General features: G+C 37.9%; 1 protein-coding gene across 8 annotated transcripts in view; it reads right to left on the bottom strand.

Moving 5' to 3' along the window:
* The window catches only part of MPDZ (multiple PDZ domain crumbs cell polarity complex component), a 140,324-nt gene that overhangs the window by 25,502 nt on the left and 100,732 nt on the right, over positions 1–14,090 (bottom strand). For 5 of the 8 annotated variants that reach the window (XM_087822664.1, XM_087822659.1, XM_087822660.1 and 2 more), the window contains 3 exons: positions 12,360–12,537; positions 9,492–9,602; positions 1,876–2,038 (listed from right to left, as the gene is read on the bottom strand). In XM_087822664.1, the coding sequence (XP_087678790.1) occupies positions 1,876–2,038; positions 9,492–9,602; positions 12,360–12,537 (452 nt within the window). Of the gene's footprint in view, positions 1–1,875; positions 2,039–4,213; positions 4,286–5,001; positions 5,101–9,491; positions 9,603–12,359; positions 12,538–14,090 lie in introns of all 8 variants that reach the window. The other 3 variants (XM_087822663.1, XM_087822665.1, XM_087822666.1) reach the window with 2 other exon arrangements.

Here is a 14,090-nt window from a genome sequence, read left to right as displayed (position 1 = left end):
TCCAGGGCACAGAGAGTACAGTGTCTGATTAATTGGTTTACCTGGGTGATCAGGTCCAAGAGGAAACTCTTACTGTGATTAAAACAGAAATTTAATTTATCATTTGTAGAGAGAAACAAAACATCCAGAGTATTCATCTTTCTTTTTCACTTTATATTTTTTTAATTTTTAGAGAGGAAGAGGGGTGGGGGGAGAGACTTGCTGTTCCTCTTATTTATGCATTTATTGGTTGCTTCTTTTTTTTTTTTTAATATGTTTTTATTGATTTCATTGGTTGCTTTTTGTATGTGCCCTGACTGGATATCAAATCTGCAGCCTTGGCATATCGGACGATGCTCTAACCAACTGAGCTACCCAGCCAGGGCCAGAGTATCCATCTTGACTGGTCCGTGGAAGCTTTTCTCCCATAGGGAAATCTACACTGCCTGTCACATGATGTTGGGCAACTGCTTGGTCCATATATCCAGAATAAAGGGACCGAGTTTTGTTACTGCACAGAGCCATCCAATCTGGACATACCAATGAACCTGTCCCAGCTTTTAGATGTGTGTTCTAAGTAGATGAGACTCTCCATTTGTCCCATCCCACATGGTCAAGAGTTAGAATTTATTCTTTACTCTGAGGAGGCAAGGCCAAACGTGGGGGCCCCAGCCACAGGCCCTAAGGAGGAATCAGCCGGGAGCAGCACTAACTGCCAGGCTGTGAGAGAGCCATCCTAGAGGCCCCGTTCAGGTGAAGCCAGTCAACCACAGCACCCTGACAGATTAATAAGAAACTGCTTTCTTAAGCCATGAAGTTTTGGGGTAGCTTGTGATATGACAAGAGGTAACTGAAATATTCCATTTAATGTTTTCCTCAGAGTATATTCTGGTCACCTTGGTAGATTAGCAATATTCTCTAATTTCACTGAAAACAGACTGAGAACTGTAAACTTTAGAAAATGTTACTATATGGCTGATGCCATGTATTCGGCATTGATTCTTAACATGTATTCTGTCATTTCTAGAATCCTTCTAGAATCTAGCAACAGAGCTTTTACGTTCTTTCCTTCTGAAAAGCATGCCATAGCTTTCTCAAAGGAGATAATTATATTTTTAAAATGAAACTTTTTAAAGTCCTGACAAAGGACTTTATATAACTTTTGGCTAAACTTTTTAATATTTCCCTGTAAAATGGCTTCTCTCCTTAGAAAACATAGACACTCCAATGATCCTAGTAACAGCTGCCTTTGAATGCTTCCTGGGCATCAGGAATTGTGCTTAGCACTCCTCAGACAATATCTAACTTAACGTTAGCAACTGGAGGTAAAAACTGCATTTTAAAAAGAGGGAGAAACCATTAAGCTAAAACTTAGAGGTGGTTAAACAACTTGCAAATGCTCAAAGTTTTTATCTCAACAATTATACGATATTACCATCCTAGTAGAGAAAATCCCAAAATTCAAGGCATAATATCAACAACAATCAGAGGAATCAGGCCTGAAGAAGGGGGATAACTTGTTCAAGACCACAGGTGGGTCAGAGGCAGTTCCATTTTTAATTGCTGCCACAATTAAAACATGGGGGGGAAAACCCCCAACAAAGTGGTTGATCCAGAACTAGCTTCTGAGAGTGCCCGCTCTCTTTAGTTCCCATGTAAATGGCCAAGTGGGCTTTAAGAGGAATGTAGACTTGAAGGAAAGGAGGAAAATGACTTCATGCCTTGGGAATGCATGCTGTATTCAAGCAAAAACAAACAGTATTTTTTTCTCCACACAAAACAGCAGTATTTATAACTAAAGCTGAAACACCCTTATTCATCCAGGGCATAGGCCTCGAGAAACACAAGCTATTTTAATGCCTTTATAATTAAATGCATTACAAAAACATAACTTACTCCAGCTGTACCCAAACTCATCCTCCTGGTCCACTTCGGCTGAGATTTTGCTGGCAGATGACTGGGCGTGATCTCCACTCATTTCTGCAAATGCTGAAGGAGGGGGCATGGGCACATTGCACAATGCGGCCTTTTCTGGCTCTGCTTCCGACTGACTCGGTGCCTGTGGGAACAGGAGGAATGCAGTGGGTACGTGCAGATCAAGCGGAAAAAGTTAAGGAAAAAAGAAAATAATGTCAAAAACAAAAAAACCTGACTTTAAAATATCGAACACATAAATAATGGGGAAAAATATATTTATAAAATGGTAGACAGGATTCAGGTAAAGTTTACAAAAACAAAGTGGTATGTTCAGAAAACAATTCACTAAATTGTTATTTGGTATTTTAAGGTGATGAAATATTCAATTTTCAGGCTTAAATAACTGAAGATGAAAAATTATACCAACTTCCCCTTTTGGAAAAAATTTTCATTCAAAAGTTATCAGAAATGTCCAGGGACCTGGGGAAGATTTAGGGGGCTCTAAAAAAGTCTCCCAAGAAACTGGAAAAAAAATAGCAAATTATTAATCAAACAACCAAAGAAGTTCAAAGCTTGTTAGTGAGACTATATATAAATAATTTTTTATTGCTACCCGAATCCTCTCTCCAAATGACCCTCTCAACAAATTCACCAATGAGCATTACACATGCAGGTTCATCTCCCAGGGAGCCAGCTGGTTAGCACAGAGCACACAGGCTTGGATCTGAGGGCTGGTTTTGAGGGAAACACCATCATTCCCTTGCCACGGGAGCTCTCAGAGCAGATGAGAAACATGGGAAAACACTGCATATAAACCCAAAGTTTGGTATACTTGCTGCCACACAGGTCGTAATTCAAAAAAAGGACTTGGCATCATCAAGTTACAAGTTATCAAACAGAATATTAAGAGTTTAAAAGGACCATAAGTCACTGAGGTCATTTTGCAGATTAATAACCTGAGGCCATGGAAAATGAAAATGGTACTCAAGTTCTTTTTGCTTAATTCTTAACCCATTCAAATGCACTTTGCATCATACCGGGTCGTCTCCTCCAGTTTCCAGAGTAAGAAAGTAAGTGCCTAATTCAAGGGTCAGAGATGCTGAGCTGAAGTTCTAACCCTGATATGACACTATCCCTGATGCCTTGAGCCTACATTTTCCTAACCTTCTTTATTTTACCTTTCCTTCTACACAAAAATCCCTCTGATACGCCTCATTTTATTTTACATGTGCATATTTGGAAAAAAGACTGTGATTTAAAAAAGTAAAAGCTTCTTACAGAACACACTAAAATGATGGGCACAAATACTTCGGGGTTATTAAATGGTGTCAAGAATCAGAACACCACAAATTATACCTAATACTAAAGCTATATGGCACCGAATGTGATCTTTCTTTGATGATTCAGAAAGCACTCAGGATTCTAAGCTACCCACACCATGATCATAATAAACATGAAATACTATTTTTCTGGCAAAGCACAGGAAAAATGATTGATAGAGACTTACGGAGCAATAGATTCTGAGTTACATAATGTCCTGAATTAACACATTCTGTTTACACACCATTGGCCAAACAGACAAGAATTACTAGTGCAAACAATACCCTTGTTATCTTCCCAAATCCTGGGGCATAAAACTCTCAAATTAACAATGTACAAATAAAAAATGAACAAACACAAAAACCTCACTTGATCCAATCAAGGTCCATTAAACATACTAAGTTAGGGGGAATATATAATTTAAAATTTTTCTGATTAAAATTTTCAAGAATTTATTTCTCTGCAACGATGGAAAATGTTAGCCAGCATGAGGTAAGCCCATTTCATTTTTAAACAGTAAAAAGAAATCTAATTTAAACTTCCCAAATTTTAATAAACTGATGGGAACACATTTTATAGATATTACTTGCTGCATAACTATTCTGAGCTGTTAATTTTCCTTAAAACAAACAAACAAACAAACCCTGCTTGTCTACAAACTGTTCAGGATCTTAGGAACATCTTTATACTGTGAGTAAATGAAACCGGTGCCCTAACATAGCCGATGAACCACGAAACAATCCAAGCCTGTATTTACTAAAGGCAATTAGGTGTTCTCTGTTACTACCCCTAAAACCCTCCTTCTCTCTGAGATCACATAATTAGCTTGTTGCTGACACTTCTTAAAATTTGTTAATAAAATGTAACTGTTTAACAAAGATCATTTAGTTTTCATTGGCAAAGATGCAAGGTGCACTTGAAATCACTCCATGCCATGTACACACACAGCACACTGTAGCACACTACGTACTCATGAAAACGTCACACTACGACACACCTTAAACGGCGTGGGGGCGAAAGGGTTAGTTGGGGAACAGTGGAAGGTAACGCTACTTGAATTCTGTAACTCCTACAGTAACAGAAAACACACTCCTTCAGATACATGGGCTTTGGTTTTCCTCGTTACAATAACATGAAATTCCAATGAATATTCATAAAATGCTTCTTGAAAAAAATTGTTTACGGCTTTCTTCCTTTTTGAGATCAAATAATAGTAGATTAGTTCTTGTAAGTTTTTGTTTCAAGTTTGGATTTATAATTTAGTCAGAATACCAAGTACAGATTTATAAGCTTTGAAACAGCTACATGTTTCCCGATTCAGGCATTTACATGGACGCACTGGATGAATATTCAACAGACTCCTGTACACACACAATTTTCTGTGGAGGGATAACTCATAGGAGAGCTTCTAGGACCACCTTGTATAAGTCTATTAAAGATTTAAACCAATGTGAGGTTTTAAAGAAACTGTGTGTGACACGAGTCCATATATTTGGCAACTAACAAAAACTGAAATATCAGAAAATTTAACTCACACCAAAATACAGAAAAGGCATTGAACTCACGATTCTCCCTTACTCTTCACAAGGACCATCTAATTTCAGCTATAAAAACGCTCTGGCAAGAAAATGTGCTTAAGAAAGGATTTACATGCCCACTCCAAACACACAGTTGTTTTTTTCCCTGCCCAAAAGCAGTAAACAGTGAACTGGGACAAAGGCACAGCAGGAACACAGAACAAAACACTTGCAAAAGGCAGTGGCAAGACAATGGGCATTCTCCAACCTTGTCGGCGAGGAGCTGCAGAGAACCAGCGAATGGGTTAGTGCGGCTGAAGCTGTACTTAGGGTAAAGGCTGTGCGGCGAGGAAGGCAAGGGGCATTTCTAAAAGGAAACATAAGAGGCGCTGAGCGCAAAGGAATACATCCCGGGCACGCGGTTTCAAGAACACAGGACTTACTGATGTGAGTAACTGTGGAAAGCTAGATCCTGTCACCTCTAGTATTAACAACCACATCTTCTTAAACAGTCAGTCTAGTGACCTGAATCTACACCTAACTCAATCTGGCCACAAACCACATAGGAAATGAGTCTGTCAAATGATCCCAAATTTCTTTTATTTTCACTGACTGTCTTCACTACCAGACAGATGCACACATATTTGCCTACTTTATACAGTAATATCTGTTCCATACACATGAGTAACTATGTTTCAAAATTAAAATCATAAATTTAAAAAATATATACACTTAAAAGCAAGTTGTGCTTTTTAAAACAAAATATCTGTCCCAGAACGCTAGCTCACTGAAACCTTAATTATTCATTAGTCTTTTATCTTGTTCCCCAGTAAGGAAACGTCCCATACTTTGAATAGATATTAAGTCTGCTTAAGAATAATAGCACTTCTTAATTTAAAAAAATATTTTTTTTAAAAAATGAACCACTGTACAGTGGTGTTCCTTATTTCTGTCTACTTTTTTGTGGAGGCAGAAACACTGATGTATATCTTTTAAATTCCCTATAAAAGTTCCCTCATTATGAGGGAATTTATGAGGCTCTGAATAACATCTGAAGTCCTGCCTGCCAGTGTTTCTCAGAGGTTTTGTGGCTTGCCTGCGATACTCCGAGCTAGGACGACTGCCTTTGAATATACATATTAACGGCAGGATGACTGCCAGATAGAATTTAGCATTTTCATAGTCTTTTAAAAAAAAGAAAAGTAATTTCCTTAGCACAATAAATTCTTCTCTGCATACTCGCTATCTTTTTCTTTTATTGACTACATCTTTCAGGGGAAACTGCAGACATTTAAAACCCATTTTGGCTCCAATGAAATGTTTGTGTTACTTCTCTCTATAAAAAAGCTCTCCTGGCAAGCATCAAGAGCTGCGAGGTTGTCACGTGACACCACCCTGCCCGGGAGAACACTCTGGAAAGACTGTCCCTGCTCAGCGCGCCCGCACTGAGGCTTATGCCACATCGCCCTTCAGTCTGCTCTTCCGCAGTGTTTCTCCTGCAGAGAGAAGACGGGAAAGAAATGGGCGTGATGACATTTCTGCTCATCTCCACTTGCGCTCTGCTTCTCAGTTGAAAATGTCAACTCCTGCTTCACGAGAGAGAGGACCACAAATGCCAAGGAACGGGACCCTGGCTTACGATGGGAGAAGTGACTGGGCAGGGCCGGAAGACATCTCCTAGGGCGGGAGGTGGAGATTATTTCTAATCCTCAAACCATGAATTTCTCCATTTTGTATTTCCTTTTTAATTCTGTAGAATAACATAAAATAAAGCCATAATGGCAAGAAATGGAATATGTAACGAGAGCTCTAGTTTTTGGTTTATGTTTTGTGTTCTTTCTCCCTCTTCTAAATTTGCAGCTCTTATAGGATTAGAATTTGGCCCCGAGAACAGAGTATAAAGTTCAGAATGAGCGCAGCAAGTGAAGTGGCAGATCACTCTATTAAGGAAAGATTTCTAGAAACAGACTTGACTTCTTATTAAAAAAATCAATGACGGAACTTCTGTTCATAGTTCCAAGGGCTGATAAAAATAGAAATGTTATAACTAAAAAAGCAGCACAGGGAAGACAAAAACGTTCTCTGGCCCATATGACGGGGCCCACCCTTTCCCAGGATGGGCGGTGGGCCTGGACGCTGTGAGGCGTCCCGCTGGCGGATTTTCAGGGCTTGTTCTGCGAAGTTCTGGTTCTTGAACAGTCTGAGAGCCAAAGACCGGCTTTTCCCCTTACGTATAAGATTCCCTTAAAACTTTACTCCATCCACAAATAAAACATTTACCATTAAGAGACTCTTAGGGATTTGCGATTTTTTTCCCTTTAGATTATGGGAGACGCAGTTTATTTCCATAGGGAGGTAAATCATTGACTACAAAGTATATCTCATTTCAAATGCAAAGTTGCTTCTAATTTCCCAAAGCAAAATGCGTATGCAGAGAGGGGGAAAAAAGTTTCTTGTACCCAGCTTAGCTTCCCAGCTGGATCTCTGTAATAAGAAACAGATTAACAAGAGAAAAGCATACGTACTGGTTTAATATAAATCTTAGGTGACAGGGAGGCTTCCTAAGGAAATAAAGACCCGAATAAATGGTTAAACCTGAGTGTTTTTATCCTAGGATGGAGTAAGAGTGGGTACATGGAGAGCATCACAGGACAGAGGAATGTGAGCGAAGTGGAGTGAACCGCGGGGAATTTAGCAGAGTCTGTTCATTTCAGGTTCCTCTCAGCATCCCTCCACCTTTGGGGACAAGGATGTTCTTTTCCTCCAGGGACAGGAAGGGCACCTCTCACTGAGGATCTCACAAGCTGCTTCAGGGGATAAGGGCGAGGTCAGAGGCACTCCAGCAACTGCCTTTTCTCAAATTCTTTTTGCTTAAAATATGCAATATCCATCGTGCCATATTTGGGGGAAGCATGTCCTGAACCCTTACTTGAGTAAACATATCATTCTAAGCAAGATTTATCCTAGAATAATTGCTCTAAAATCAGCCATCATTATACCTCGGATAATAAAATAGGAATAGTTTTCAGGTGCATGAAAAAAGTATCTTCCCAGCTCTTTAGAAAATGTGATGGGCACTGAAAGAAATGTTTGTAGTTTAAGTTTTTAAAAAGTAATATTGAGCAACCTATTCCACAGTTTATAGTCTTGTCCTAAATGATATAAAAGTTTGAAATTAAAAATAAAACAAAAAAAAGGAATAAAATCCACCCCCACGAAAAATAGTTTTAACTTAAACAGCCATTTACCAACATTATCATGCTGTGTCTATGTTTAACACAACAAATGGAAACAAATGTACAAAGATTTATAGTTATTTAAACAAACTGAATAGCATGTGAGAAGAATGCAGGATGATGCAGGCCTGCACTTGGCAGATTTTCTCCTCTGAATGAATAATTATTACCTAACAATAAACAACTGAATGGTTAAAAACTGCAGATGTGGAGATAAAGGCTCACATTAAGAACTTCTCAATTCATTTCTTACAGTAAACCCCGAGCAAGCTACACCTGTCTGGACAACAAAGGGAAGGACCAACGGGATCGATCTAGTCACTTTTATTCCATGGCACAGAATACTGACAAATTACTTTGATCTCTTCTACAGAGCCGTTCGCTACTTTCCTACCATCACTTGGGCATGGATATCTTAAATTCTTAATTTTAAAAGTTAAATGTATTTTATATAAAAATTACATATTTTAAGTTTTAGATCATTCTTTTAACTCCCCTCACATATGTCGGAATTTTCCTTTTAAAGACAACCAACCCTAAAAGCTAATAAGCAGGATTTCTCAAACAGAATCAGCATGCTAGGGATTCTTAACTTACATAGGGAAGCGAACCTCTCTATAAGCTTTAGGACACCAAGGAGACTCCTGCAATGGTCTGCAAACCCTTCAGTGAACACGTGTGCCTCTGAAGAATTTTCTAAGGGGTTTGCAGCCCAAATATATTTAAAATAATTTTTTTTACTGAGGCATAAAGAAGAAATAGAAAATTAGTCTTAAACTCTTGGCATGATTTTCCTCTTCGGCAACATTAGGGCGTATCAAATACACAAAGCCTCACTTAGTATCTTCTCATCAACAACATTCGCTAAATGCACTTTTACTTTTAAAAATATTTTTGAAGCCATTTTACTTGTGATGAGCTAAAAGGGGTTGGTAGGTTTCTGTCCACCAGGGACTACACAGTGATGAAGAGCTACACAGTGACTGGGGCTGGGAAACGGCTGTTATAGAAACACACAGCTTGAACAAAATCTACCATGTGGAAATTTAACGGTCAGTGGGATAGACAAATACATTAAAGAACATTCACAGGTGACCATGGGATTGCATAAACTGAAATTTCTGTCTAAGGGAATAAATTTATAAAGAAAACGTAATCTCGCTGGCTTCTAAGGACTCTACAGAGGTTCCAGACCATTAACCTGAAAGACTCCATCACCTTCCTCTTAACTTGTAAACTCTGTGACTATAATATTAATACCTGTCCATCTAGACATCACTGGCCACCAGTGGATTCTACTTCTGTGTGTTTCTAACAGACTTCAAGTGTTTATTAAACATGGTAGAAGGGATTTCCAGGACAACTCAATTAAAAAGACAAGCAAAACAAACTTGTAACAAGGGTCCTGAGATTCCAAGACTCGGTATCTTTGCTCCTATAGAGACAACTTGGCCCCTGATACATTAGATTCCAAGCTGAACGCTGTTTGGATATGCTTCCCTTGCCCTCTGTGTTTGCTTACCCTTGGTCTGTTTATAATGCTCTGTACCATAAAGACTACAGGGTTGCCTGCTTTCCGAATGGCTTCCACAGCTTGCTCATGGCTTGCATCTCTGAGGTCCATTCCATCCACCTGCAATGGAAGGCCTCAGCTTAACATTTCAAGAAGCTAGAGAACAACAGAACAATTTGTGGATCTGGAGTTCTGAGAAACCTAGGGGAGGCTCCTGGAAAATCATTTTCATCATCAAAAATCATTGAGACTGTTTGTGGGGATTCAGAACTTTTAATCTGTTCAGCAGACGTGTGGGTCCCTTGTTTTGGACACAGATTTCTGTCTCTCATAATCAACTGAAATAATAAAGAGTTAAAATGAAGGCTCTGCTTGTGCTTGCTTTCCTTACACTGCTCAGTTGCTCCTTTAATAAATCAGCATAATTAAAGAAGTAATATAAGGGAATTGCCTAGTAGCACTGTCTTCACCATGAAAGTCACTGTACCAATATTTTTCCAATTCATTACAGAGTGGTTTGGGAAGTGGGTGGGAGATGCATTGTGTATTTTTCTCCGTACAGGGAAGCTTAAAGTTAAAAACAAAATTCTGATGTTCAGAAATAACAGGTTATGGTGAGGTTAGTTTGGCGAAAGAATCTTTGCAGTAGGTGTGACAGGAGCTGGAAGCCAAGGAACTGTGTTTACTTGTTAGTAAAGAGCTTGGAAATGAAAGTTATTTCGTAACCTTTAACTGACCATGGCTTGCCTGGGTGATGAGCTCAGCTGACGCACTATATGAAAAGGAAGAATAGTCTGAAAGGCCAAATGCTAATCCTGTCAGAAATCTATAGGACACTAGGTTGTTTTATCATTTCCAATCACCACAGTATGGTATATACAACACAACAGCAAACTAAGAGTGGACGAAATTCTGGAAAAGAAAATGATTAGATCTGTGCACAGAACATTATCAACTTTAAAAAAATACATACATTTAATTGAAAACCTCCCTCAGACTGATACTTAGATGGTACTTAACATCATCTCATTCAGTGCATGTTGAAAATGACTTCTAACTTTTTGTAGAATAAAAGTTAGTATTCATGTGTACTATATATTCCATTAGTGGGAAAATATAACAGGACATTAAATATCTTTGCTCACATCCAAAGAACTCAATACCCAGAATGAAATCATTTGCAGGTCTCTACTCATCTAGTCTATACAGAATTTCAGAAACTCTTAGCAGAAACATATTACAGAATCCCCAGGATTTCAGAGGCCTACAGCTTTCTTATTTATGAGAAAAGTCCCCACACATAAAAGCTCTCAAAAGACCATTGCTAAACAGCACACGGCATTTTACCACACACAAAAATCCTTTTCAATTTGAAAGACGTGCTTTAACATTCTTTATACATTTAAACAATACTTTGATGTAAACTATGATCAATTCTTTATATTTACATTATTATTATATAATAATAATAAATATTTCTTACTTTTTCTCCCTAGGTCAAAGGTATTTAAGAGTGAAGTATCCATAAAGTAAACTACTTTGTGATAATCTAAAAATGGAAATTTTAGATAGCACTCCCCCTAAAAAACAGTTCTTCAAAATAGGGCTAAGACGTCAGCTAATGAAAGGCAAGTACGCAGGAAGAGAGAAAAACCCCCCAATTCTTCCTTGTAAGTGGTCGGGGAAGAATGGCCCTTGCTTTCTCTCAAGTCTCCATCTTCTTCCTTCTTCAGCTCTCAGTAATAATCAGGCAATCGTTCAATCAACAAATCCCCCAAATGCTAATTTTAAAATAAAGGTTAAGTTATAACCTTCTTCTAAACGATTAAGGCACTTTAATGTGTAAGTTATATGGATTTAGAAAAGGAGAGGCAATCATTTGCATAAACATAGTGATCATTATAGTAACAGCAATCTCTTTCCTTCGGAATGTTGTCTCTTTTATGCTCTATAAATCCTGACAACTCAGCAAATCTGGGTCAGGTATCTCTTCCTCTACACTCTTAACTAAAACTACGCTTAACGTGATCAAATAACTTATCACACCGCTCAGAAGTGACCTGGTTACTTGTCCAGCCTGTCCCACTTGGCAGGCAGGCAGGCAAAGTGCTCTGTGTACTGTGGGATGCCCAGAGCCTGGTACAGCACCTGGAATGCAACAGCTATTCCAAGAATATTTGTTAAGTAAATGAGTGACTCCTGAGGGAAAGTCTATTTAAAATATTAAACTTTGATTTGAATTAAGGAATTAGGTACAATTTGACCAAATGCTTCTCTTTCATACATAACAAAATACACATGTATGTGTACACACATGTGTGGGCATGCACACACACAGCCCTGAGTGATAAATGGGCATAGCATGTAGAAGGAAGAAAATCTGAGCTTGGGCTGGGGGTGGGAGCATTTATATTAAAAGCTATCAAGGTCTTAGCATAAAAGACTCACTTAGAAAAAAATCTCATCCAACACAGTTTACAATAAAATGATAACTATAAAGTATTTTTTGAAATAACATCTCATTGGAGAACTTAATTGTGATAAACATATCTTGTGTGTGTATATATACTGAAAAATTATTTCCCCAAGAAATTTGCTCTTTTAACCAGGACTTAATTACTTTATCTCAGGGCCTATGTTTTAAAAAATGGCTGGTTATACCTTCAAACATCAGTCTCTACATCAAGATATATAATCTGTTGCCATATATTGAAAAGAGCAATCACAGATGAAAAGAAACAACTAAGAAATGTTTTAACCACGGACACATTTTACTCTAATGTTTGGACCAGTAACCGCTGTAAAGGTGCTGATTCCCTTGGTAAAGAGCATGGAACAGGTGAGGAATTTTAACACAGAAAGCTCGCTGGAGGGTACCTCTACTATCCTATCTCCAGGTTTCAAGGTTCTGTTTTTTCCAGCTGGACTATCTTCAAGAACATGTTTGATGAAAATGCCCCTCATCACTTCGCCGTTGCTTAGACGACTCCCCATCCCCCGTCCACCAACAATGCTGATGCCCAAGGACTTGCTTGGTTCTCTCCAAAGTTCGACGCTGTAAAAAAATAAATAAAATGTTAAACTCATATGAAAACAGAGGGGAAAAGTTCATGACACTGGACTTGGCAATTTTTTTATTTTTTTTAAGAAATGACACCAAAAGCAATGATCACAAAAAAGAACAGACAAATTGGACTTCAACAAAATTAAAAACGTTTGACATCAGCGGATACTATCATTAGAGTCAAACGGCAACCCACAGAATAGGAGAAAATATTTGCAAATCTCATATCTGATAAAGGTTTATATCCAGACTATACAGAGAACCCCTAAAACTCAACAACAACAATAACCAGATTAAAAAATGCCAAAGGATTTGAATAGACATTTCTCTAAAGAAGATATACAACTGGCCCATAAATACATAAATACATGAAAAGATGCTTAACACCACTAATCATTAGGGAAATGCAAATCAAAACTACAATGAGATACCATCTCACACCCATTAGTATGGCTACTATTAAAACAACAACAGAAAAATAAGTGCTGGCAAGGAGAAATGAGAGAAACTGAAGAAATCTGAACCCTTGTCCACTGTTGGGAGCAATGTAACATCTTGTAGCTGCTATGGAAAACAGTATGGAAGGTCCTCAAAAAATTAAAAATAAAATTGCCATATGATCCAGCAATTCCACTCCTGGGTAGAGACTCAAAAGAATTCAAAGCATGGTCCTGAAGAAATGTACAACCACGTTCATAGAAATATCATTCACAATGATGATCAGGGAGAAGCAACCCAAATGTCCATGTACAGATGAAGAGATAAGCTACAAAATAATTTCATCTGACTTACTTTTGCTTCCATCCTCAAATAAGAAACTTAACATCTTATAATAAATATATATATATATTTGCCACAGAACTAGCACTTACATTCTGTTCTCAATATGGGTAATGTAGGGACACTGTGACTTCCTTAAGCAGGCTAAACAGCTTTTAAAGAATTCAAATCAAGAGGTCATTTTGGATGGCTGGAAATGCTTACAGTTTTTTGTGAAAGCAACATAAGTTTTTTAAACTTTGAATGTGACTCAACCTAGAAAATGTTTAAATGTGATGGCTGCTGCTTCGAACTCATTTGTGAGCAAGGAAAATCATGAAACTGTACTAAATCTCGGAAGAGCAGAAATTATTCTCTCAAGCCTTTTATTTACTCACTGTAGAATAAATATTAAGTATTTACTAAGTGCAAGACACTAACATGATGGTCACCCTTAGATCTGCTTAGAGGGAGTGTCCACTGATTACTTTTATTTTACACTGAATGCAAAATACCTTTTGCTTTTCTTTAATTACTTTGTGCATCTCTATATTTGCCTACCCAAGTACATTATAGCTTCTTTGAAGGCAGGAGTTATGTCTTATACTTCCCTCTTATTGACAAAATCGTTTCTTGTCTGGGTCCATAATTAGAACTCCACGAATTTCTATTAAACTGAATTTTATTTTATTTTATTTAGCATCAACACAAAATCTTGGCTTAGTGATGCACAGTGATATATCTGAGCATATTTAGGAAAGTCATCTTTTCTATTATATGTCAAA

Source organism: Miniopterus natalensis, chromosome 12 (genome assembly GCF_054644295.1).
Source record: "Miniopterus natalensis isolate mMinNat1 chromosome 12, mMinNat1.hap1, whole genome shotgun sequence".
Taxonomy (NCBI): domain Eukaryota; kingdom Metazoa; phylum Chordata; class Mammalia; order Chiroptera; family Miniopteridae; genus Miniopterus; species Miniopterus natalensis.
This window is presented reverse-complemented; position numbering and strand designations above follow the sequence as displayed.